Source organism: Salvelinus alpinus, chromosome 16, assembly GCF_045679555.1.
Source record: "Salvelinus alpinus chromosome 16, SLU_Salpinus.1, whole genome shotgun sequence".
In the NCBI taxonomy this organism is placed as follows: Eukaryota; Metazoa; Chordata; class Actinopteri; order Salmoniformes; family Salmonidae; genus Salvelinus; species Salvelinus alpinus.
The window spans coordinates 9695556-9720975 of record NC_092101.1 but is presented as its reverse complement, the minus strand read 5'-3'; the positions used below and the strand labels follow the sequence as shown (position 1 = coordinate 9720975).

Genomic DNA, 25420 nt, shown 5'->3' with positions numbered 1-25420 from the left:
GCCTTTGGATTATTCTTATTATTGGATTATTGAGATATACAATACTGATTCTTTTTATTTTTATTCCTCCGAAGCTTAAGAAAGTTTCTAACACAAGACATGGTAACAGTAAAATACAAAGAAGTTACTTTTTTAATGCTAAGAGAAACGGAGGCATTACAGCCATGGCTTTAATAAATGATCAATCCAGAAGAAACAATCAGAATCAATTATCAATAGAGGTTTTATTATTTTCTGGTCAGGTCAAAGGGTTTTTCTGGAAAGGCGGGCGGGAGGAGGCGAGATCAGGTGGGAACATTTTAGCCTGAACAACAGACACAACTCGGCAAAGGTAACCTGTCTAAATGACTAGCACTCACATCTGTAGCCATGAAAAGCTTTGAAAGGCTGGTCATGGCTCACAACAAGACCATAATCCCAGACACGCTGGACTCCAATTCACATACCGCCCCAACAGATCCACACACTGGACTTCCTGACGTGCCACCCCCAGGTGCTGAGGGTATGCAACAACACCTCCGCCACGCTGACCCTCAACACGGGGGCATCTCAGGAGTGTGTGCTTAGTCCTCTCCTGTACTCCCTGTTCACCCACGACTGCGTGGCCGCGCACGACTCCAACACCATCTTTAAGTTTGCTGACGACACGACGGTGTTAGGCCAGATCACCAACGACGATGAGACCGCCTATAGAGAGGAGGTCAGTGACCTGGCAGTGTGGTGCCAGGACAACAATATCTTCCTAAATCTCAGCAAGACAAAGGAGCTGATCGTGGACTACAGGAAACAGAGGGCCGAGCACGCCCCCATCCACATTGACAAGGCTGTAGTGGAGCGGGTCGAGAGCTTCAAGTTCCTCGGGTGTCCACATCACTAAGGAATGAACATGGTCCACACACACTATTCAAAAAAGCGCTGTAATTTCTAAACGGTTCACCCGATATAGATGAAAATACTCTAGCGTACAAATATTAAAGCGTACAGTCTGCACTTTAACCTCATCAAATCCAACCTCAACTTTTCAGATCAAAAATGTCAAATCCAAAGTGCTGGAGTACAAAGCCAAAACATCAAATAATATGTCACTGTCCCAATACTTTTGGAGCTCAGTGTATATGTACATATCTACCTCAATTACCTCGTACCCCTGCACATCGACTCAGTACTGGTACCCCCTGTATATAGCCAAGTTATCGTTACTCATTGTGTATTTATTTGTACCTTGTGTCATTATTTTTCTATATGGTTCTCTCTGCATTGTTGGGAAGGGCGTGTAAGTAAGCATTTCACTGTTGGTTTACACCTGTATTTCACAAAGCATGTGACAAATAACATTTGATTTGAACTCCAATATAAGTTGCAACTAATTGGAGAGTTTCTATTTTGTCAGCCGGTGATTGTCAAACAAATAACTGCTGGTCTCACGGTAATTGACGTTAATTAACATAAACACATTTAGCATCACCTGGGTTCCACACAAAGCCTACAAGCCACTGATGCAGACCTTTTGGAACATCTACATTTTAAAAAGTCTAATAAATCCATCAGGTCTTTCTCACAGGCTACAAGTGAAGACAGACACATCGGGGACACAACTGCGCACGTCCTTATCCAATTCTGAGGCGCATATTGAAGATATTGAATGAACTGTCCACATATATTTTTCGCCAGCCAACAAGATGAGTAGACATAACAAACAGCAAAAGCACTAGCCTATCAACTTTTGTACTATGGGGATTGACATAGGCTCCCATAGTACAAAAGTTGACCTATTATATTCTGTGAGAGAAATAAATATTCCAAACATAGTCTAGGACACATGCCAATATGTACATATTCTTATTCCATCCCTTTACATTTGTGTGTATTAGGCAGTTGTGAAATTGTTCGATTACTTGTTAGATATTACTGCACTGTCGGAACTAGAAGCACAAGCATTTCGCTACACTCGCATTAACATCTGCTAACCATGTGTATGTGACCAATAAAATTTGATTTGATTTGGGCAGTTGTGGAATTAATACAACCACTAGCAACTAGCAACAGATCAGAACGTTTAGCTTAAAATGTTGATAAACTATTAGGCTATTTCTTCACACACACAGCGCAAATGTTCCAAAATGCAATAAATTAGCGGGAAAACGCCGTACTCAAAAGTGACAGCAAATGCGATTATGCATGTAATGCTTTTATTATAAAGGTGCATATTTATGGAGAAAATTATCTACCCCAAACTTGAAACTCAGTCGCTGCTTAGTGTATGTATGCTAGTTAGGCTCTACACCCGTTGTAAAGCTGATTCATGTGTTTAATTTTAAGAAGTTATTTGGCCACTTTAGTTGTGATGGGCTCTCATGAAGTGTTAGATTAGATTTTTGATTACATTTGCATTGATGTCAGAGTGATTACAGGAACAATAGAGTGCTGAGTACCAGGCAAGTTTGGTAGGCTACGACTGAACATCAGCAGCATCAGAGCTAATTACCGTGACTAGGAAGTGTGGAATTTGACTGCTGTCATGACTGGTGACTGCCGGTGTGGCGGTAATACTGTCACAGTAACAGCCCTAATCATGTGTCTCTATTATGTGTGGGAATACTTGGGAACAAATTTACTAAATGTAAATCACTTGAAGGTGATTTCCTGGTAATTTTACAATATTTTATGTCCAACAAGGAAAATTCAAAAAAATTATAATAATTTTCTCAGAAAACCACTCGCGGGGCCACACATCGTCCCGTTGGCCGCCTGTCGGGGAATCCTACTCTAAAAATAGTTAGGAGAGAGGAAGGCTATATTGGGGATAAAGGAGGGACAAGAACAGCAGATGATCCAGGAGTGACTACAGAAGGTTCAGGAGAACACTCAGTAGATCTCAGCCAGAGAGAGGCAGAGAGAGTGATAGCAGACAGCTTGCAGGTCTTCACTGCTCTGGCGCTCTCCACTGAGAGAACCCAGGCTGAATTCATTGACGTTGTTCAGGAGAAGCAGGAAGCAGCCGAGAAACCGGATTAAGGGCTGATTAAAGAGCTGGAGCAGGGAATCACTGATCTATGTAGGAGACACACTGACCTGAAGCAGCTCTGACATACTGATAACCACCTCCACCAAAGCTCCCTATCCCTGTACCTCCCTACACTTACCAAGCGCTGGTATGAGATCAGTGTTTACAGTAAGCTGTGTATGGGGAGAGCTGTGTCTCAACTGGAGGAGACAATAAATACATAAATAGCTGAAGAGGATGCAGTGGCTGTGACTCTGGACCCTGATACAGCAAATCTTCAACTCATCATGCCTGAGGACAGGAAACAAGTGAGATTGGAAGCAGAACACAGAATCTCCCTGACAACCCAAAGAGGTTAAATGTAGATGTGTGGGGGGGGGGGGGGGGGGGGGGGCTTACTGGGAGTTAAGTGGCCAGAGAGTCCATCAACAGGAAGGATTTTGTGTTGACACGATGACCTACGGATGGATACTGGAATGTGGGACTGAGGAATAGGGATAAATATGAGGCCTTTACCACTCCCGTTACTCACCTCTTTCTGGATGAGAAGCCTCAGAAATTGGGGGTGTTTGTGGATCATGAGGAGGGTCAGGTCTCCTTCTAAAATGTGGAGGCCAGGTCTGATATCTACTCTTTCATTGGCTGCTACCCTGGTAATAATGTTATTGGTGAAAACTCAGCCCCATTGGTCATCACTCCTGTCAATCACTGAATCAGGGTCCAATAAGTTTACAGGGCTTTCACTTCATATTAAATGTAACTAAATGTAATTGAAAATGTAATCGAAGTAATCCCCAAAGTAATTATTTATCATGAGCAGGCCATAAACAATAACTAGTAATGCTGGTTAAAATCTCAACTTTATAGTTATAAATTGCTGAGGTGTAGTCACTTTCAAGGACACAAGCTCAAGTACACAGTACAAATATGATACAAAATATTAAATATGATGTATTTCCTATTCAACAAAACTATGAATACAGTGCATTAGGAAATTATTCAGACCCCTTGACTTTTTCCACATTTTGTTACGTTACAGCCTTATTCTAACATTTATTAAATAGTTTCCCCCCTCATCAACCTACACACAATACCTCATAATGACAAAGCAAAAACAGGTTTTTAGAACTTTTTGCAAATTTATTAAAAATAACTATCAGGACACACAAGTACATGGACACCATCAGTGAAATACATCTATCATTATAGACCATCTGCTGGACCATCTAGTTAATTTTAAAGTCCAAAAATGGATGTAACAATTCCAGATGACCCTTTTTTAAAGCAATCCCTGATTGAAAGTGAACAAGTGCACATTTCAGAGATTATAGTGACATAACTCCATGTGAATCCCTGTGATTTAAGGCTATGGTGTGTATGGCGGCAGCGTAGCCTAGTGGTTAGAGCGTTGGACTAGTAAGATTGCAAGTTCAAATCCCTGAGCTGACAAGGTACAAATCTGTCGTTCTGCCCCTGAACAAGGCAGTTAACCCACTGTTCCTAGGCCGTCAGTGAAAATAAGAATTTGTTCTTAACTGACTTGCCTGCTTAAATAAAACCTAACCACAATAGTACTTAGCTATACTTTAACAAAATAAAATATATTTTCAAAATCTTTATATATAAAATCAATGAATGCATCGAATTGCTGAGCGATTGCAGTGAAAATAATCAGGAGGTAAAAGCAAAAGTTAGTCACCTCAATGTCACTCTTAACCTTACTCTACCACAGGCCAGCACCCCTGGCTATAACAGTCGAAGGGAAGATTTCTGCTGTCTCATTATATTAGCCTGCATTAATTATATGCTACAATATTGATGCATCATTAATAACAAATCAATGAAATAAAAGTTGGACCACTGATTAAAGATAAATTTAAAAAAATACAATGACCCTAATTAAATGATGTATGATATGCACATGATTAATTAAAATAAATATTACGTTCACCTGGGCCGTGTTCCGTTGAGCACAATGTAGCAAAATGTTTAGCAACAAAATAATTGAGCATTTTTTTATAGAACAAGTTCAGGTACTACCAACATTTTTTAATCCTACTGTTCAAAAAAAGAAAAGAAAAAGAAAAAGATCCTGTCTTGTGCCAATTGAACACACATCTAGCTAAGTATTTTCTTTGAAAACCCAATTCGAAACATCTGAAATACCTGTTAAGATGCCTCGCTTTCAAATAACTATTGCATAAAAGTAACATACAACAAAAAAGGGTATTTTGACAGAGTAGAAAAAGATGTCATACACATTCATTATTTATATATTGCCAGTCATTTCAAGAATTGAATTGCATTCCTACGCGGACATTCTTTGTCCAATTCAACAGAACGTAAGTAAACATAAATTGACCCAGAGTTGTTGTTGTAATTTCAGATCAAAACGAACACCTCAAAGTGCTATTGATAGCAAATCATATTATTATTTTCTCATATTAGTATTTTCTTACAATCAGTCTTTTGTTAGTCTGTAACACTACTGCAAATGTTTAAATCAATAATACTGTGAATGTAAAAAAGTTACATATCATTCCAAAAAAAACATTCGGATTATTTAAATAATACAATAGCAATGAGTAGGTTACTTTTGTACCATTTACCAATGTTTGGAAGTAGAAACCCTGACATTTGGACTCACTGACATTGAAATGGCCTCATTGCTTTTGAGAGTAAAGAGTTATTCAAGACAAAATAAATATGCATTTATTTTCTATGATTTGTACCTTGCATCTGGAAAATTGCCTGGATGTGCTTTCACTACTACAAAATGATTTGAATTGTTCAAAAAAAGGCAAAATGTTAAAAGAGTAACTTTAAATAAATAAATGTGACAAGCCGTGTAAACTAAGATGTGTTTTTGAGTAAAGACAATTCTCATGGTGTGTTCCTGCCTATTTCTTTCTATTCGGTATTATTGTGTAAGGAAACGGAAACGTCTGTATATCAAGCATCTCAAATCATATCATACATCCTTCAATAGGATGCCTATTGGCAAGGTACTTTAAAACTTTTATGGTCATTCAGAGCAACAGAAAATAATAACTTGCAACCACATTACATCCTTATCGCAATAAAATATATTAACGATACACCTTGATACTTGCAAAATATACAACCAACAACGTTCTTTCTCAACATAATTCAACTTTTGTATAAAAGAGAAAAAGAAAAAATAACTGAATAAAAGTCCAGTAACACAGGCAGGACTGTTATACACACACCTTCAAGGTACAATCTAAAATGTCTGTCTGCTGTGGCCAGACAAAATGCAAACAAACCATCTATGCTCAAAAGCACACGCACACAAACTTCAATCTCAGAAAAACCCATCCCCTCACTCCCACCAGGTCAGCACCAAATTTAAATTAAAAAAAATCACTATAGATCTTTAACCTCACGACCTCTAACCTCGCACTAGACAGAAGCCCGTGTATGAAACCAGAGGGATTTATTTAGACTGTTCCGTCATGATGTTGACGGAACATGAAAGCGTAGCCTCTCTGAGGTCTGCGGTTGGGGTAGATGGTGGACGGTGAACCCTTCTCATATGGAGGATGGGGCCATGTGTCCGTGAACACGGAAGCGGTACACGCACGTGTACTTTAGGTGACCCCAGTTACTCAGAACGCGCAGCTCCACATAGCGATAGATGGCCCTGGTAGGGTTCTGAGAGAAAGAGAGGGAGAGAACAGGAAGGATAAAGAGTTAGCATGAGAAACTCAACTGAGTGTGGCAGATTTCAGCTATAGCAAGTCCCAAACGTTAAACCTAGCTAGCCTAACCCTGACTAAGTTTGAATGACGCGACTCACGGGCAGTTGGAAGGTTTGGATTGGCTCTCCATGCTGGTCATAAGTGAAGGTTCCCAGGAAGGTGCCGTCTTCTGTCTCGGTGGACAAACCCTTCACAGAGAGAGAAATAGACGAGTGAGATCTTTTAAGGGAGAAACCAGTCCTTAGCGTACTGCTCCAGATATCTCGGTGGGAAATGTCCAACAGAAGATTCTACAAGGAATAGGGGGGGGGTCTCGGTATCACAGTTAGGTCAGGTGTCAGAGGTGACTCACATAGACAGAGAAGGCCTTGGGGGCGCTGTTGATGCGTCCGGTGGGGGCGATGGATACAGGCAGGTGTTCCAGGGTGACGTGGGTGATGCGAGCGGGATGAGACAGGGCGATGACTAAGGTGCCCTGCGCACCGTGGAACGCCCAACACTTCCCAGCCTGCACAGGCTGACCCTGAGGGGCGGACAGGTGAGGTTCACGTTTAGTTAGATTATAAAATGCAAAAAAGAAAGGAGACAGAGAAAAGGAGAGTGGAGATTCCTATTGACACGGTGGCAACAAACAAAGAAAGAATATAAAAAGAGCTAGAAAGAGGTACCTGGATAATGGTGCGGGGGCTCTCAAAGGGGTACCAGAGAGGTATACCCAGGAAGGTCACACATGCCGAGCGGCTGCGGTACGTCTCGGAACACCGCGTGCTCACAATGCTGGCACCTTGGGACTCTAAGGCAAAGTCCGGCATCCTGTCGGCCAATGGAGGACTGCAGTCCTTCACAATCTCTTTCACTACCCGTGGTTCATTCTGGGGCACATTCTCATGCAGCCATTTGGCCATGGCCTCTTTGAGCTCGGTGGTCAGGTGTGCGTTGGCTTTGGTGGGGCTGGGCTCTGGAGGAGGCTGGTTCTGGACAGAGTAGACCTGTTGCTGCAGCTACACAACAGACACCAAATCAATTAGGTTAGGAAGGCTCATCATTCACGTTGTCTGAGTACAAAAATGGCACCCATTCCCTATAAGTGCAGTACTTTTGACCAGGACACTATGTAGGGAATAGGGTGCCATTTTGGACTCAGCCATTCATATTTCAGTTATTCAGCACACATACGTGGCTCTGGATAAGTTCAGTGCTACAAATTTGACCGGGTTTGTGCACCTGTTTGTGGGTGTGTACATTACCGTGGCAGTCTGGTCCTCCAGGGCAGCGACTCTCCCCCTGATGTGTGTGTGTTGCTCCTTGAGGTCGTCTACCTGACTGGTGAAGCCGGCTGTCTGCTGGCTCAAACGGCGGTCCCAATCCAAAGGATCCACACTACAATAGAATAGAATCAATTAAAAGAAGCTCAGCAAAAAAGAAATGTCCTCACACTGTCAACTGCGTTTATTTTCAGCAAACTTAACATGTGTAAATATTTGTATGAATATAACAAGATTCAACAACTGAGACATAAACTGAACAAGTTACACAGACATGTGACTAACAGAAATTGAATGATGTGTCCCTGAACAAGGGGGGGGGGGGGGGGTAGCTGGTGTGGCCACCAGCTGCATGAAGTACTGCAGTGCATCTCCTCCTCATGGACTGCACCAGATTTGACAGTTCTTGCTGTGAGATGTTACCCCACTCTTCCACCAAGGCACCTGCAAGTTTCTGGGGGGAATGGCCCTAGCCCTCACCCTCCGATCCAACAGGTTGCAGACGTGCTCAATGGGATTGAGATCCAGGCTCTTCGCTGGCCATGGCAGAACACGGACATTCCTGTCTTGCAGGAAATCCCGCACAGAACGAGCAGTATGGCTGGTGGCATTGTCATGCTGGAGGGTCATGTCAGGATGAGCCTGCAGGAAGGGTACCACATGAGGGAGGAGGATGTCTTCCCTGTAACGCACAGCGTTGAGATTGCCTGCAATGACAACAAGCTCAGTCCGATGATACTGTGACACACCGCCCCAGACCATGACGGACCCTCCACCTCCAAATCGATCCCGCTCCAGAGTACAGGCCTCGGTGTAACGCTCATTCCTTCTACGATACACGCAAATCCGACCATCTCCCCTGGTGAGACAAAACCGCGACTCGTCAGTGAAGAGCACTTTTTGCCAGTCCTGTCTGGTCCAGCGACGGTGGGTTTGTGCCCCTAAGGGGACGTTGTTGCCGGTCATGTCTGGTGAGGACCTGCCTTACAACAGGCCTACAAGCTCTCAGTCCAGCCTCTCTCAGTCTATTGTGGACAGTCTGAGCAATGATGGAGGGATTGTGCGTTTCTGGTGTAACTCGGGCAGTTGTTGATGCTATCCTGTACCTGTCCTGCAGGTGTGATTTTCGGATGTACCGATCCTGTGCAGGTGTTGTTACACGTGTCTTGCCACTGCGAGGACAAACAGCTGTCCGTCCTGTCTCCCTGTAGCCCTGTCTTAGGCGTCTCACAGTAAGGACATTGCAATTTATTGCCCTGGCCACATCTGCAGTCCTCATGCCTCCTTGCAGCATGCCAAAGGCACGTTCAGGCAGGTGAGCAGGGACCCTGGGGATCTTTCTTTTGGTGTTTTTCAGAGTCAGTAGAAAGGCCTCTTTAGTGTCCCAAGTTTTCATAACTGTGACCTTAATTGAGTACCGTCTGTAAGCTGTTAGTGTCTTAACGACCATTCCACAGGTGCATGTTCATTAATTGTTTATGGGTCATTGAACAAGCATGGGAAACAGTGTTTAAACCCTTTACAATGAAGATCTGTGAAGTTATTTCGATTTTTACGAATTATCTTTGAAAGACAGGGTCTTGAAAAAGGGACGTTTCTTTTTTTGCTGAGTTTATAATGTAACTTTGTCTATTTAGTGAGAAAAATATGTTTTATCCTCACCCCCCCAAAATCGAACAGTTTTATTAATTTTACAAGGTAAGTTGACTGAGAACACATTCTGATTTAAAGCAATGACCTGGGGAATAGTTACAGGAGAGAGGGGGGATGAATGAGGCAATTAGCTGGGACTGATTAGGTGACCGTGATGATGTGAGGGCCAGATTGGGAATTTAGCCAGGACACCAGGGTTAACACCCCTACTCTTACAATAAGTGCCATGGGATCTTTAGTGACCACAGAGAGTCAGGACACCCGTTTAACATCCCATCCAAAAGACAGCACCCTACACAGGACATTGGGATATTTTTTTTAGACCTGAGGAAAGAGTGCCTCCTACTGGCCCTCCAACACCACTTCCAGCAGCATCTGGTCTCCCATTTAGGGACCGACCAGGACCAACCCTGCTTAGCTTTAGAAGCAAGCCAGCAGTTGGATGCAGGGTGGTATGCTGCTGGCTAGTTTGGGATGTTAGATTGTCTCATACTTTTCCTATTAACCAATGTCTTAAATCCTTTCAAATCTGCCTAGGGAGCATGGGTAAGGAGCTAGGGGTAGTTTCTGAATGGGGCCGGCTCCCGAATGTTACAGCAATCTAATGCACTGCATCTCAGTGCTAGAGGCGTCACCACAGACCCTGGTTCGATCCCGGGCTGTATCACAACCGGCCGTGATCGAGAGTCCCATAGGGCGGCACACAATTGGCCCACGACATCATTGTAAAACAAGAATTTGTTCTTAACTGACTTGCCTAGTTAAATATACGTTAAATAACTAAATCAAATAAAAAACACTCACCTGTCCACTCTCACTGTCACATTCCTCATGTCTGTCCTCACGTCTGTCAAGTCTGTCTGTAGTCTCTCTACCATCTGTTGGGATAGACAAGCACAAAGACCACATCTCAACCCTGTATGTAAATATACAGCACTGCTATAGTATAAAACCCTGGAAATAAAGCTAGTGCTGAGCGATTAACCAACATTACATTTCGTTCGGTTATTAAACAACTAATTGACCGACATCGGTTCAATTACTTGAATTCCATTTAGTTTTGTTTTTTTCTGAGCCCAACGCACCGTTTCTCTAGACAGAAATCAAATCATTCACGAAAGAAATCAAGTCAAGAACTATGTGGGACGCTGGGCTGAAGGGAGTTGTAGTTTTCATTAAGCAAATAGTCAACCTAGTTCAGCGCAGAAATGTGATAATTAACCTCAATGTCCATACCCCATTGCACCAGTTTTTTTCCACCTCAGACAGATCAGAGAGGAAGAGGCGAAGTGAAAGGTTTCACTCTCGCCAGAATCTGTCCAAAATAAGCCCAATGCATTTCTATGGGCTTATTTTGGACCTCAGCTTGTCGCCTGCCTTCCCTCATTTGAGACAACGACTCCCAATGTCAGAGCAGAGACATGAGCATCTCGTTATTATATACAGACCTCTGGACATGATACACTTTTACATCTGCTACGTTAGGTTAGATACACACAGACCGCATGAGAGGAATGTACATAACGACGAAAGAGAGACAGACAGTTCGTGAAAGTATGCCTAATCTACTTTGAAGAACTAGTAAAATGACATCGTCAGACAGCTCTGCAGCTGAACTGAAATGTTTTATTATTGCATAGTAATTTCCAATGTGGACCCGATCAGAGACAATGGAATATTTTCTATGTTTTTCAATTGAATTTTCACAATTGTAGGCTTTGGAATTTCCATAAAAAATCTCAAACTCCAGGCCTCCCGAGTGCTGTAGTTATCTAAGGCACTGCATCACAGTGCTAGAGGCATCACTACAGACCCGGGTTCGACCCCGGGCTGTATCACAACCGGCCGTGATCGGGAGTCCCATAGCCCAGCACAATTAGCCCAGCGTCGTCCACGTTAGAGGAGGGTTTTGCCGGGGAGGCTTCACTTGGCTCATCGCACTCTAGCGACTCCTTGTGGTGGGCCGGGTGCCTGCAGGCTTAACTCGGTTGTCAGTTGAACAGTGTTTCCTCCGACACTGCTGGTTTGTGGGTTAAGCGGGCGGGTGGTCAGAAACGCAGATTGGTGGGGTCATGTTTTTGGACGCATGACTCGACATTCGCCTCCTGAGCCCGTTGGGGAGTTGCAGCGATGAGACAAGAACGAAATTGGGGAGAAAAATTATATATATATATATATATATATATAAAAAATAAGCTCTAAATGCATAGTAAATGTAATTATTTTATAATGAATTTCATGTTTTAAAAAATGTGCGAAACCGAAAACGTTATTTTTTAACAATCGAACAGTAACCGAACTGACCTCAAAAAGCACCAAATCGCTCAGCTCTAAATTAAACCCTATTTGCAAAAATACTGCACTTCTATAGAGCCCTGTAAATGACTCCCTATTACATATATAGTACATTACTATAGACATCTATAACTGAAACCATGTTCTCCATACTAGACTGTTATAAGCACCTTATGACACCCCAATCCACATAATAGTATACTGTAGAGCAGGTAGGCCAAATAAAAATGTTTTAAAAATTCACATTTTCAAACAGTCCATTTATATTTTCCAACGGGGCTATACATTTGGATGAGGTTTATTTCTCGCCTGAGTAGCCTCGTTTTACTGCCAAAAATCAAATTAAACCATCTAGTGTTCAGCGAAATAACAACACTATGTCAAATACAGGTAGCCTAGTCAAATAATGAATTCCGTGAATTCCACTAACGGTCCGTATGTAGCCAAACGTAGCTGCAGCTCATTCCGTTTGCTTGAAAATTGATAAATGGTTACTTTTTTTAAAGGTCCACATCCATAAGACCCATACCAGCTCTACTGGTAGTACTACACCTGCACCTGTCGACGACACAAGTTCTGCTTCCACGAGCACATCCAATGCTAGCGTCAGTAATCCTACATTTGTTGTTTGTTGTCAGAGACATTTGTTGTCAGAGACAATGGAATATTTTCTATGTTTTTCAATTGAATTTTCACAATTGTAGGCTTTGGAATTTCCATAAAAAATCTCAAACTCCAGGCCTCCCAAGTGCTGTAGTTATCTAAGGCACTGCATCACAGTGCTAGAGGCATCACTACAGACCCGGGTTCGACCCCGGGCTGTATCACAACCGGCCGTGATCGGGAGTCCCATAGCCCAGCACAATTAGCCCAGCGTCGTCCACGTTAGAGGAGGGTTTTGCCGGGGAGGCTTCACTTGGTTCATCGCACTCTAGCGACTCCTTGTGGTGGGCTGGGTGCCTGCAGGCTTAACTCGGTTGTCAGTTGAACAGTGTTTCCTCCGACACTGCTGGTTTGTGGGTTAAGCGGGCGGGTGGTCAGAAACGCAGAATGGTGGGGTCATGTTTTTGGACGCATGACTCGACATTCGCCTCCTGAGCCCGTACAAGAACGAAATTGGGGAGAAAAAGGGGATAAAATACACAATAACATTTTCCACAAATATATATATATAAAAAAAAAGCTCTAAATGCATAGTAAATGTCATTATTTTATAATGAATTTCATGTTTTAAAAAATGTGCGAAACCGAAAACGTTATTTTTTAACAATCGAACTGACCTCAAAAAGCACCAAATCGCTCAGCTCTAAATTAAACCCTATTTGCAAAAATACTGCACTTCTATAGAGCCCTGTAAATGACTCCCTATTACATATATAGTACATTACTATAGACATCTATAACTGAAACCATGTTCTCCATACTAGACTGTTATAAGCACCTTATGACACCCCAATACACATAATAGTATACTGTAGAGCAGGTAGGCCAAATAAAAATGTTTTAAAAATTCACATTTTCAAACAGTCCATTTATATTTTCCAACGGGGCTATACATTTGGATGAAGTTTATTTCTCCCCTGAGTAGCCTCGTTTTACTGCCAAAAATCAAATTAAACCATCTAGTGTTCAGCGAAATAACAACACTATGTCAAATACAGGTAGCCTAGTCAAATAATGAATTCCGTGAATTCCACTAACGGTCCGTATGTAGCCAAACGTAGCTGCAGCTCATTCCGTTTGCTTGAAAATTGATAAATGGTTACTTTTTTTAAAGGTCCACATCCATAAGACCCATACCAGCTCTACTGGTAGTACTACACCTGCACCTGTCGACGACACAAGTTCTGCTTCCACGAGCACATCCAATGCTAGCGTCAGTAATCCTACATTTGTTGTTAGCCCAGCTAGCATGGACACAGTTGTGAATCTGATGCAGCCGAAGAGCTACTGCCCCCTTACCCGGGAAAGCACCGAACAACAGACGGACGTTGGACCATCGAAGAGACGCAAATATGATGAAGAACTACATTGATTTGGGGATCACTTATATTGGGAGTAGTGCCTTTCCTCAGCCACAGTGTGTTATATGTGCAAAAGTACTCTCTCACAACTTGATGAAACCTTCACTCTTGCGCAGACATTTAGAAACGAAACATGCCCATTTGAAAAAGGACCACAGGAGTTTTTTCCAGCGAGAATTAAGACGACGTTAGAGTAGTAAGACATGTACAGTTGAAGTCGGAAGTTTACATACACTTAGGTTGGAGTCATTAAGACTAATTTTTCAACCACTCCACAAATTTCTTGTTAACAAACTATAGTTTTGTCAGTTAGGACATCTACTTTGTGCATGACAAGTCATTTTTCCAACAATTGTTTACAGACAGATTATTTCACTTGGCTCCGTAAGAAGCATCTCAAGGTCCTGGAGTGGCCTAGCCAGTCTCCAGACCTGAACCCAATAGAAAATCTTTGGAGGGAGCTGAAAGTCCTTATTGCCCCCGACAGCCCCTGTGTGCAAATGTCAAATGTGATATAGCGAAGCACCTGAGTGAGTTGGGTGCGCAATTACGCAGGTACTTTCCCGAAAAGAACGACACAAATAACTGGATTCGTTAACCCTTTCATGCCCTGCCTCCAGTCCACTTACCGATATCTGAACAAGAGAGCCTCATTGAAATTGCAAAAAGCGGTTCTGTGAAAATGTAATTCAATCAGAAGCCACTGCCAGATTTCTGGATTGGGCTGCGCTGAGTATCCTGCCTTGGCAAATCGTGCTGTTAAGACACCGATGCCCTTTGCAACCACGTACCTATGTGAGAGTGAATTCTCAGCCCTCACTAGCATGAAAACTAAATACAGGCACAGACTGTGTTTAGAAAATGATTTAAGACAGACTCCAATACAACCCAACATTGCAGAGCTATGTGCATCCTTTCAAGCACACCCTTCTCATTAACCTGTAGTGAGTTATTCACAATTTTTAATGAACAAATAAAGTTTTATATGTAAGATGGCTAAATGAAGAGCAAAATGATTGATTATTATAATATTATTATTTGTGCCCTGGACTATAAGAGCTCTTTGTCACTTTCCACGAGCCAGGTTGTGACAAAAACTCACACTCATTCTTATGTTTAATACATGTATCGTATAGTGTGTGTGTGGCAGGCTTACAATGATGGCAAAAAAAAAAACATTTGAGAGTGCGCTGACCCTGGTGCTAGAGGGGGTACGCAGCTGGAGGTTGAATGTTTGAAGGAGTACGGGACTATAAAAAGTTTGGGAACCACCGCTGTAGAGTACTCACCTCGGTAACAAATTTCTGCTGGTGGTCTTTCTTAAGTATTTCTATTTCTGTCTGCGGGAGAAACATGCACAAGTCAGTTCAGCAAAAATGAATACACCCAAATGAACTATAGTTTGTATTCTCTCTCTGTCTCTCTTACCAGGATGGTGTTCATCTTGGCTTCCAAAGCAGAATTAAATACCGACGCGCCATCCTGCAGAAGGAGTTGACAAACTTTATTGTACAATCCAGGAGTAGGTTACATATGCAGAGCGTCAATGCAGCATCCTTTCAAATCAAGAGAAAGATGATAGAGAGATGATTGGCGGGTATGTGGTCCTATCAGATCCTACCATAGCCTTGGGAGGCAGACTGAAGACAGGGGGTGGAGTCGGGGTGATGACTGGTCGGTTCAGGGTCATAGTCGGAGTCAGGGTGGACCATACTAAGGGTGCAAGGTGCCAGCAGCCTAGCAGAGAGAAGCAGAATAGACCTGAATACGCCAAGGGGCACAGTATCGTACAGGTTACACAGAAAACATTTAGATGTGTGAACATTATTGTGTCTACATTATTGGTCGTACAGTATGTGTTGTACTTCTGTTAGTGCCATTTTATACGTTCCCTCAGTGAATTAAATCGCCAGTAAGTACTATGGTTAGGGATGTCATGTGTGGACAATTTACTGCTAGCACCAATAAAGTAAAAGTGCAAGTGTTGGTTTTCATGGCAGTTCTATATAACTATAGACTGTATGATTATGGGGTGTGATGCCACTCACCAAAAGTCAAGAGGAGGAGGAAGGCAATTAGAATGGCCTTCCCCACACCGGCAGGGACAAACGGGGGGGCTACAGGAGGAGACAGAGTTAAAAAATCATTGAGACAAGCTAATGCTAACAAACAGACTACAAGCATAGAAACAAGCTAATGCTAACAAACAAGCTTCAAGCATATAGACAAGCTAACGCTATGCTAATGCTAACAAACAAGCACACACCCACACATTACTCACTCCAGCTGGCGCTGGCGCTTTTCCTGTTGGCGCCAGAGCTCTGGCTGGCGCTAGCCCTTTGTCCGTATAAAGAGGTGTATCCAGAGTATCCTTTGAAACATCTTGCCTCTGAAGAGGAGTAACCAGAGCTGTCCACGGCGCTGCTCTGGCTCTGGGCCTGGTTAAGGCTGGTCTGGCAGGAGGGGAAGCCCCTGGGGCTAGGAGCCAGATTCAGGCTGGGGGCTGGTGCTGGAGCCACACTTTGAGGCTCCTGGAAGGTCTTCCTCCTCTGAGCCAAACTTGAGACCACTGAGAGGCAAGGGTTGCGGGGAGAAAGAGAGAGAGTCAGATGGTCAGTTTTGAATAGATAACTATAAACATAGACAGAAAAGGCTTGCCAGCTGGCTAACTAACAACAACAAAAAGCAGCTACCCTAGCTATGTAACTACAATTCAACGCTAACCTACCTAGCTAGCTCACTGCAATACAACACATACAGTACTGAGTATACAGTAGAGGGTGAAAGTAACTGAGGGAGTGTCATTGGGACAGTGGATGCAGAAAGTGGGGTGAACCGTACCAATGTAGTCCTCAGCATTACTGAGTGGCTCCATCGTGCTAGCGGTGCTAGCCACGCTGTTGGCCCGGCTGGAGGTACGAGAGGAGGCCACTTTATGACCCCCTCTCTTCCTCTTGGTAAAGACCCTGAGAGAAGAGAGAAAGAGAAATGAGGTTGATGAGAAATAGAGGAGAGAAGAGAGAGGGAGAGTTTGACATGGTGTTAAAGCAACTATTAGGCCTACGGTATAAGGCTATACTGTACAAGATGGAAGACACACACACACACACACCTCACAGGGCTCTCCCTGTAGGAAACTGAGGAGGATTCGTCATCCTCGGAGGATTGGTTGTAGTATCCCCCTAAAACCAGCCTCATACTCCGTCGCGACATGTCTGACAGAGAGAGAAACAGATTAGTGTCAATGCCACATATAGGCTACTGTGTGACAAGCTGATTTAATCGGAGGAATCACTCACACATATATCAATAATAGCACACTTTGTAACATTCACTTGGTTTATAGGTCTTCACACGTAGGACTTTATTTACAGTAACGGTCAAATAAAAGTTGTTAACAGAGTTTTAAAAAATATTTTAAAAATCCAAGAAATAGCCTAGCCTAGTACCTAAGGGTACCCTAGAGCTATTGGTAAGGAGAGCTCTCTGGCAGATGCTCTCCTGTATAACCTCTAATCCAGTTACTCCCTAGCACCTCACATTGCTCTCTCTCTCTCTCACACACACACGCTCTGGGCATGGTACAACGGGTGGGAGTGTGTGTTACAGTGTGCAATAAAAAGGTTTCTCAGTAGATCTTGTGTAGGATTGAATACAACACAGGTAGCATTGGTATAGTCATATGAAAAGGCTAGAGCTACCAAATCCTTTTTGCTCAGACAGCATACAAAGCCAGGCTGTGTGGGAATGAATTTCAACTTCCAAACAGGGCTAACACTGATTAGAATTAGCAGACGAGAACTGCGGAGAAGCTCAAATACCCGGAAAAACACGGTCGGAGTGAGATGATGTGTGTTTGTATGTTCACAGAGACAGGAAGCCAGAGCGTGTATCTGTGTGAGTGATATGCACATTTAGAGGACAGAGTAGACAGCGAAAAGGAAGTTGACTCACACTAATCACCAGGTTTAACTACAGTAACAAGTTTAGGTTGCTTAGGCCGCTAGTAGGCCGGACACAGTGTATGTTAGTTTCCATGGTTACTGACAGACAAACAGTCACTGGTAGGACTAGTGACCAAGTGGGATAGAGCCAACACCATGAGCTCGTAAAATAATAACCAGCAGGGTGTGCATTCAGTTCATTAAAGTTCAAACGTTTTACTAGCCTACATTGTGTGACAGTTTGTACTGAAGGACACGTTTCCCCAAAACAGTGCACCCTGTTCTTCAACAATCCTTATGGTAGCCTTTTTGCTCCCGTTTGGTGGGTGTGGCCGGCCGATCAATATGGGTAACCATTTGAAATAGCAAAACTCGTGCAGCACACCATACACAATCGCCCTCAACTGGTCGTTCAGAAGAGCGCCGTTTCCGTTTAATTAAACGTTGCACACCGTTCTGTCCTGCTGAAGTCGCCCCAGGCTCTCTTGTCCCTCTACAGCAGACAATATGGTGAGCAATATTTTGAAACATCGAATCGCAATAAAATCACAGTATCAAATTGCAAAATAGAATCGTCCGAATCGCAATACATACATCGGCATCTAAGTATCGTGATAAAGCTTATTGTGAGGTCCCTTTGTAATTCCCAGCCCTATTACCTTCCTCTGGGTATGTAATAACCTTTATTTTCACTGAGAGTGGAACATATTGTACTGTAATTCTCTCAAATCTCCTCTATTCCACTGAAAAGGACACTGATACAAAAGACACGAACAAACACGTGAATGTGTTGCCATAACAACTTGAAGCTGATCCTAATAAGTACATTGAATGATGAGGAGGACCTAGGTGAACTACAGCGGAGAGAGTGAGGGTTTGAAAGTGAGGGCTCTGTGTTCAGGGTGGGGTCGAACGGGGAAGCCATTGAAGGCATAGATAGGATGACTACTGGCATAAAGCCAGGTAAGAGACCACCACACACATACAGACATACATAGTGTGCACAGCAATGCACATATAACGACACACAAACTGAGAAACAACATCCATGAATGCATCGCTTGTACATATTTTGGCTAACTTTTTAGATATGTGGTTCTGTGTACAAATCTAATAAGATTGCATGGCTCATTTGACAAAACAATGCATATATCGGCTGTAGCAGCTTGCAAGATGGTTATTACCGTCACAAGTCCTCTTGACGAGTGGAAATATTTACAGTTCGTTCTAACCAGCAACATAGCTTTATAGATAACCAGCTAACGTTAGTTAGCAACATTTTATCAACTAACTGATGCTGGACCTTATCAGACGCTGTCTGTCCGGACATAAACAAACGCACCATCAACAAAAGAGGGGAAAAAAGTCCTTCATCTGCTTGCTAACTAGTAAGCTTACAGCACATCATGAGTTCACAGCATAGCTGGTGTAGTACAATTAAAAGTGCATAAACAAAGTTGGTGTAAACAAACTGAGATATTTGTCCTGACTTACCCCGTTGTTGGGGCGCCTTCGTGGGCAAGGCATAAGCAGCGAGCTGTCAAACCACTTCCAATTTGAAAGATAACTTGGCCAGTTGCAACCATGCAGCCCAATACATTTCCAACCACTAACCTATCGGCAGAACGGGGTAATAATGAGCCAACCACTTTTACAAACAAATCCAATCTGATACAGTATTTACTAGCACAAAGCAAACGGAACTTGACTTAACGTCAACAGTTACTACATGGACAGCTACATGAAGGTTGCTGTACTGACAGCTTGGAAGAGGAGGAGCCGGCGGGCCAGAAGTCGCAAAACACGCATGCCTGTTGGCTTCTCATCGCTACAACAGAAAACAGGACAATGTACGCCACCCTGTGGCAATATCGTGTCAGCAACAGTTTTCCCAATTTCTCTTGATAGATTAATCATCGTGGCAATTTTCCATTGAATCTTGCAAGTTAAAATGAATTAACCAAAAGTGTGAGACATGCCCATGTAAAATCAGGGACATCACATCTAGAAAATATTACCGTAATCTTGTACAATCTCCTCAGTCAAGCAGATACCTGACTTGGGTTGTTGCACCAACAATATCCATACGAAACGTGATATTGTGTTGTGTTACATGTATGTTATGTTGTGTTTTTTATTTTATTCACGCAATTCAGTGAGATGCCTGACGTCATAATCAGTTGATTATGACGTCAGGCGTTTGTCCACAGGCCTAGGCAGAAATACACACAATGAAGAGTTTGTGAATTTATTTCTAAATGATAATAGCGTATACCACAAACTTGCAGCAGTGTCTGTGTATTAACAGATTTAAGAGTTCAGTAGGCCTACTCTTTAGGAAAAACGAATTATTTTTTATTGGGAATAGGCCTTTTGGAGAAAGTGAAAAACATGAGAGGACAGTCCTTTCTCCAAAAGTGATTGTCAGACATAGCCTTGACGAGCTCATTTTCAAAATACCCAGTATTCCTACAGTAGACCTATTGAGGATGTAACATCTGGAAGGGAGTAGGCTACTTCGTCAGGATGTATGCAGTGTTCATGTGCTAGTCGGAACTACTCTGAAATGTAAACTCTGCTGTATGTGTGGGGCCGGTTAATGCAGGTGCTTACTGGGACTTAGGCAGCAAAAAATATACACTGCTCAAAAAAATAAAGGGAACACTAAAATAACACATCCTAGATCTGAATGAATGAAATATTCTTATTAAATACTTTTTTCTTTACATAGTTGAATGTGCTGACAACAAAATCACACAAAAATGATCAATGGAAATCAAATTTATCAACCCATGGAGGTCTGGATTTGGAGTCACACTCAAAATTAAAGTGGAAAACCACACTACAGGCTGATCCAACTTTGATGTAATGTCCTTAAAACAAGTCAAAATGAGGCTCAGTAGTGTGTGTGGCCTCCACGTGCCTGTATGACCTCCCTACAACGCCTGGGCATGCTCCTGATGAGGTGGCGGATGGTCTCCTGAGGGATCTCCTCCCAGACCTGGACTAAAGCATCCGCCAACTCCTGGACAGTCTGTGGTGCAACGTGGCGTTGGTGGATGGAGCGAGACATGATGTCCCAGATGTGCTCAATTGGATTCAGGTCTGGGGAACGGGCGGGCCAGTCCATAGCATCAATGCCTTCCTCTTGCAGGAACTGCTGACACACTCCAGCCACATGAGGTCTAGCATTGTCTTGCATTAGGAGGAACCCAGGGCCAACCGTACCAGCATATGGTCTCACAAGGGGTCTGAGGATCTCATCTCGGTACCTAATGGCAGTCAGGCTACCTCTGGCGAGCACATGGAGGGCTGTGCGGCCCCCCAAAGAAATGCCACCCCACACCATGACTGACCCACCGCCAAACCGGTCATGCTGGAGGATGTTGCAGGCAGCAGAACGTTCTCCACGGCGTCTTCAGACTCTGTCACGTCTGTCACATGTGCGTGTGAACCTGCTTTCATCTGTGAAGAGCACAGGGCGCCAGTGGCGAATTTGCCAATCTTGGTGTTCTCTGGCAAATGCCAAACGTCCTGCACGGTGTTGGGCTGTAAGCACAACCCCCACCTGTGGATGTCGGGCCCTCATACCACCCTCATGGAGTCTGTTTCTGACCGTTTGAGCAGACACATGCACATTTGTGGCCTGCTGGAGGTCATTTTTCAGGGCTCTGGCAGTGCTCCTCCTTGCACAAAGGCGGAGGTAGCGGTCCTGCTGCTGGGTTGTTGCCCTCCTACGGCCTCCTCCACGTCTCCTGATGTACTGGCCTGTCTCCTGGTAGCGCCTCCATGCTCTGGACACTACGCTGACAGACACAGCAAACCTTCTTGCCACAGCTCGCATTGATGTGCCATCCTGGATGAGCTGCACTACCTGAGCCACTTGTGTGGGTTGTAGACTCCGTCTCATGCTACCACTAGAGTGAAAGCACCGCCAGCATTCAAAAGTGACCAAAACATCAGCCAGGAAGCATAGGAACTGAGAAGTGGTCTGTGGTCACCACCTGCAGAACCACTCCTTTATTGGGGGTGTCTTGCTAATTGCCTATAATTTCCACCTTTTGTCTATTCCATTTGCACAACAGCATGTGAAATTTATTGTCAATCAGTGTTGCTTCCTAAGTGGACAGTTTGATTTCACAGAAGTGTGATTGGCTTGGAGTTACATTGTGTTGTTTAAGTGTTCCCTTTATTTTTTTGAGCAGTGTATATATATATGTGTGTGTTTGTGTAAATTAAACTGTATAATAAATAAATGTGACTGATCAATATTTTGGATGAAATCAAATCCAATTTTATTTGTCACATGCTCCGAATACAACAGGTGTAGGTAGACCTAATCAATTCTATGCAAAGGAGATGTGTCGCACCGCATTTGGCAAATAAATGGTGGTCAAAACAGATAATGCCTGGTTTTCTGATCCACGCTCCTACCTTTTTCTTTAAGGTGTCTGGCCAACAGATGCATATCTGTATTCCCAGTTATGTGAAATCCATAGATTAGGCCCTAATGAATTTATTTCAATTGACTGATTTCCTTATATGAACTGTAACTCTAAAATGTTGAAATTGTTGCATGTTGCATTCATATTTTTGTTCAGAGTGTTTTTCATTTTTTTTATTTTACCGTTATTTTACCAGGTAAGTTGACTGAGAACACATTCTCATTTACAGCAACGACCTGGGGAATAGTTACATGGGAGAGGAGGGGGATGAATGAGACAAGTGTAAGCTGATGCCTATATGTGTAGCCTATATCACCCCCAGCCTGTGTGTGGGTGTAATGTTGTTGCTCTGATCCTACCCTCATTTGAATATGGGCACTTGAAGGGCCAATCAAATTTCCCCATTTTCCTGGATTTTGATCTTTCAGTCTGTCCTCCAAACAATATGTGCTTACTTTGGTAGAAATGGGTATGATAAAAAATTAATAGGTTTATGGTGACAGCGACACAGCAGATATTATAGACTTACATTGTAGACACTACAAGCAACACTATATCAAATGTTTTTTTTTAAACTAACACAATGTAGAGGATAACCTTTATCAGTGATTGGATAGTCTGTCCTCTCTGACCTAATTGTGTGTGTTTGTGTTGTGGTTGACAGAGCAGTGGATTAACAATTAGAGGCTGCGTGGCAATGATCAATAATGGCAGTGCTCAGCTCACAAGTTAATTTACAGGGCAAACATATAAAACTGGAATAAAATGTACAATCTTACTTTAGACCATTTGCTGCGTGTTGCGTTTAGAAATTCTCGGTATTGGGTTTGGAATTTAGGAGATCGATAAGTCTACATGTGAATTGACAGCCTTGTGTGACTGAATCCCTTTTTTGACAGCGTGTAACTTCTCCGGTGCACACGGTGGCAGTAGCTTTGGTAGCGTACAGGGATTCAATTGGGTGCCATTTCATTAACGTAGAATAAGTAACGTATCGACACGATTACGTCGGGTGAGTGACCTGGTCCGTCCTCCAACATAAAATCAAAGAAACTCTGATCAAGTTATTAATCTGACAGCGAGTCATATCAGGTAAAGAGCAATAACATCATGGTTTTCGAGGAGAAAATGATCCTGAACGGGGAACCCGAAGATGTAAGACATTAATTAACAATTTTCCATTCAATATGTGGTTAAATAATGAACGGAACCGTGTGTTTAAGGCCTAGGTTTGCTACTATAGCTAACAGGAGAGACGCAGTGTCTAGCCAGCCGGTATGTCAGCTAACGTTAACTAGCATAGTTAGCCAATAATCTGCTCAGTTGTTTTCGCGCAACCAGTGGCAATAAATAGCATGCAAGTTAGCTAACTAGCTTGGCTAACAACAGCCTTGGCAAGTAGTCCAGTGTGTTATATCGGTGTCATGTTTCGAGTGCTTTAAAATGTGTTTTTCTTTCAGGAAGAGGAGGAAGAAGAGGAGGAAGACATGGTGGTATGTATCGATTTGGTATGATGCAACGTAATCTGCCCACCTTGCATTGGTTCTGAAACCTAAAGAATCTTTTGTCAACTAGCCAACTAGTTAGTTGTCATGCAACTGGGGGGAATAAATAGCCCGCCTCATATCTATTTGTGCTATAGCCAAGTCCAATGTATGGTTGTTTGTTATGCCAGACATGTTGGTTATAGCACAAACAGATCTGGGACCAGGCTAGGGAATAGATGACTTATGTTCTCAGTAGCCCTGGTCCTTCTGTTCCAGGACCCCCTTGACACAGTGCGGGACAAGTGTGCACAGGCAGAGCACTGCATCCACACCCGGGCAAAACTAGAGGACTGCGAGTCCAGGGTCAGCTCCAAGTCCGAGACCGCAGAGGACTGCACTGAAGAGCTTTTCGACTTTCTCCATGCCCGGGACCACTGTGTACGTGAGATCTACCCAGACACTGTCACCAGCAGTTAACCATGGGGTGCAATGGAGAACATACAACCAGGCATGAGTGGATGTTAAAGCAACGAGCTGATAAAGCTAGCAGTTCTTGATAGAATGTTACAGCAGGTTGGATCTCGCTTAGTCTGCCAAGAAATAACCTGAGACTGAGTCTGGTTGTCAGACTGCCAAGAGAGATGTCAGTGGGTCCAACTCCTTGTCTCCTCAGTCATCTGTGCGGTTCCCCCCACCGCTACGTACCACAACTGATACACAAATACATTTGTGTGACTGAACATTTAAACTTCTACAGACAGATGATACCAATTTTCAGGAGTCAGTGATTTGTATTAACTCTATAGCATGCTTCTCCATTGTTAAGTTCTTCATGACTGGAGAGCTTAGAATTTGAGTGCAATAGTTGGATGATGGAGCAGGACAGAAGGATGTGGAGAAATGGGTAAAGAAAAGCAGACCGACCCTCATATGGTTTTACGGTTGTATGCTTTGTCACTGGACGAGGAATGAAGAGAAAATCATTTTGATGGTATAACTAGCTACTTTAGGAGACGTGTCACTCACTTTGCATACTTGACAGTTTGCAATAACTTTACCTTTCATTTCTGTCCCCCAGGTGGCACACAAAGTCTTCCATTCTGTCAAATAAAGTCCATCCAGGTCCCTGCACTACTGGCAGAAATTCCCTGTCAGATATAGAAACGAGTACCTGGTTTGAAAGGAAACCTCTATGGATCTATGTTGTAACCTCAAATACACACTCTGTTCATGTGAATAAATTGTAAATTAAGTGTTGAATCAGTGTTTTTTGTAACTGGTTGGATTTCATTAAGTTATATACTTTTGTTAGTTGTGACGCATCTAATCTCGTCTACCAGCTGGCGGGAGCTATTGAGACTGGGAACGAGGTTATGCTGTATCAATGTGGCAAGTGCAGCATAAATTAACTTGGTCATTGGTCTCACAACAACTGGATAATTGCAAAGAATTACAATTGCTTTATGTTCCGCTTAAATGCAATTTCACATAATGGAAACCTTGTATAGCATGCCTCCATGCAATCAACAACCCCTGGTAAAATCTTACTTTTTGTAGTGTGCAATAAAAGCTGTCACGAGT

The 25420-nt window shown here is 43.1% G+C and overlaps 2 protein-coding genes across 3 annotated transcripts; one reads left to right on the top strand and one right to left on the bottom strand.

The window, feature by feature from the left end:
- Positions 1–4123: 4123 nt before the first annotated feature.
- On the bottom strand, positions 4124–19668 carry LOC139540751 (SUN domain-containing protein 2-like). Of its 2 annotated transcripts, none has more exons than XM_071344678.1 (14): positions 19402–19668; positions 17076–17178; positions 16805–16929; positions 16245–16532; positions 16012–16080; positions 15585–15724; positions 15392–15445; positions 15253–15303; positions 10449–10522; positions 7974–8106; positions 7395–7727; positions 7079–7249; positions 6825–6914; positions 4124–6679 (listed from the first exon to the last, which is right to left on the bottom strand). In XM_071344678.1, the coding sequence occupies exons 2-14, from the start codon at positions 17174–17176 to the stop codon at positions 6557–6559; spliced, it is 1752 nt and encodes a 583-aa protein (XP_071200779.1). In that variant the 5' UTR covers positions 17177–17178; positions 19402–19668; the 3' UTR covers positions 4124–6556. The 2 variants fall into 2 exon arrangements, with proteins under 2 accessions (XP_071200779.1, XP_071200780.1); XM_071344679.1 differs by having other exon boundaries at positions 15585–15700; positions 19402–19667.
- A 3306-nt stretch (positions 19669–22974) lies between these two features.
- LOC139540750 (cytochrome b-c1 complex subunit 6, mitochondrial-like) lies at positions 22975–25092 on the top strand. The gene is made up of 4 exons (XM_071344677.1): positions 22975–23507; positions 23813–23845; positions 24116–24277; positions 24918–25092. The coding sequence occupies exons 1-4, from the start codon at positions 23463–23465 to the stop codon at positions 24948–24950; spliced, it is 273 nt and encodes a 90-aa protein (XP_071200778.1). The 5' UTR covers positions 22975–23462; the 3' UTR covers positions 24951–25092.
- The last annotated feature ends 328 nt before the right edge of the window (positions 25093–25420 follow it).

Coding starts and splice junctions, on each gene's coding strand:
- LOC139540751 (XM_071344678.1), bottom strand. CDS start 17,176: ATGTCGCGACGGAGTATGAGGCTGGTTTTAGGGGGATACTACAACCAA. Junction 16,930..17,075: donor TACAGGGAGAGCCCTGTGAG/GTGTGTGTGTGT, acceptor CTCTTCTCTCAG/GGTCTTTACCAAGAGGAAGA. Junction 16,081..16,244: donor AAGCGCCAGCGCCAGCTGGA/GTGAGTAATGTG, acceptor CTCCTCCTGTAG/CCCCCCCGTTTGTCCCTGCC.
- LOC139540750 (XM_071344677.1), top strand. CDS start 23,463: ATGGTTTTCGAGGAGAAAATGATCCTGAACGGGGAACCCGAAGAT. Junction 23,846..24,115: donor AAGAGGAGGAAGACATGGTG/GTATGTATCGAT, acceptor CTTCTGTTCCAG/GACCCCCTTGACACAGTGCG. Junction 24,278..24,917: donor TCCATGCCCGGGACCACTGT/GTACGTGAGATC, acceptor TCTGTCCCCCAG/GTGGCACACAAAGTCTTCCA.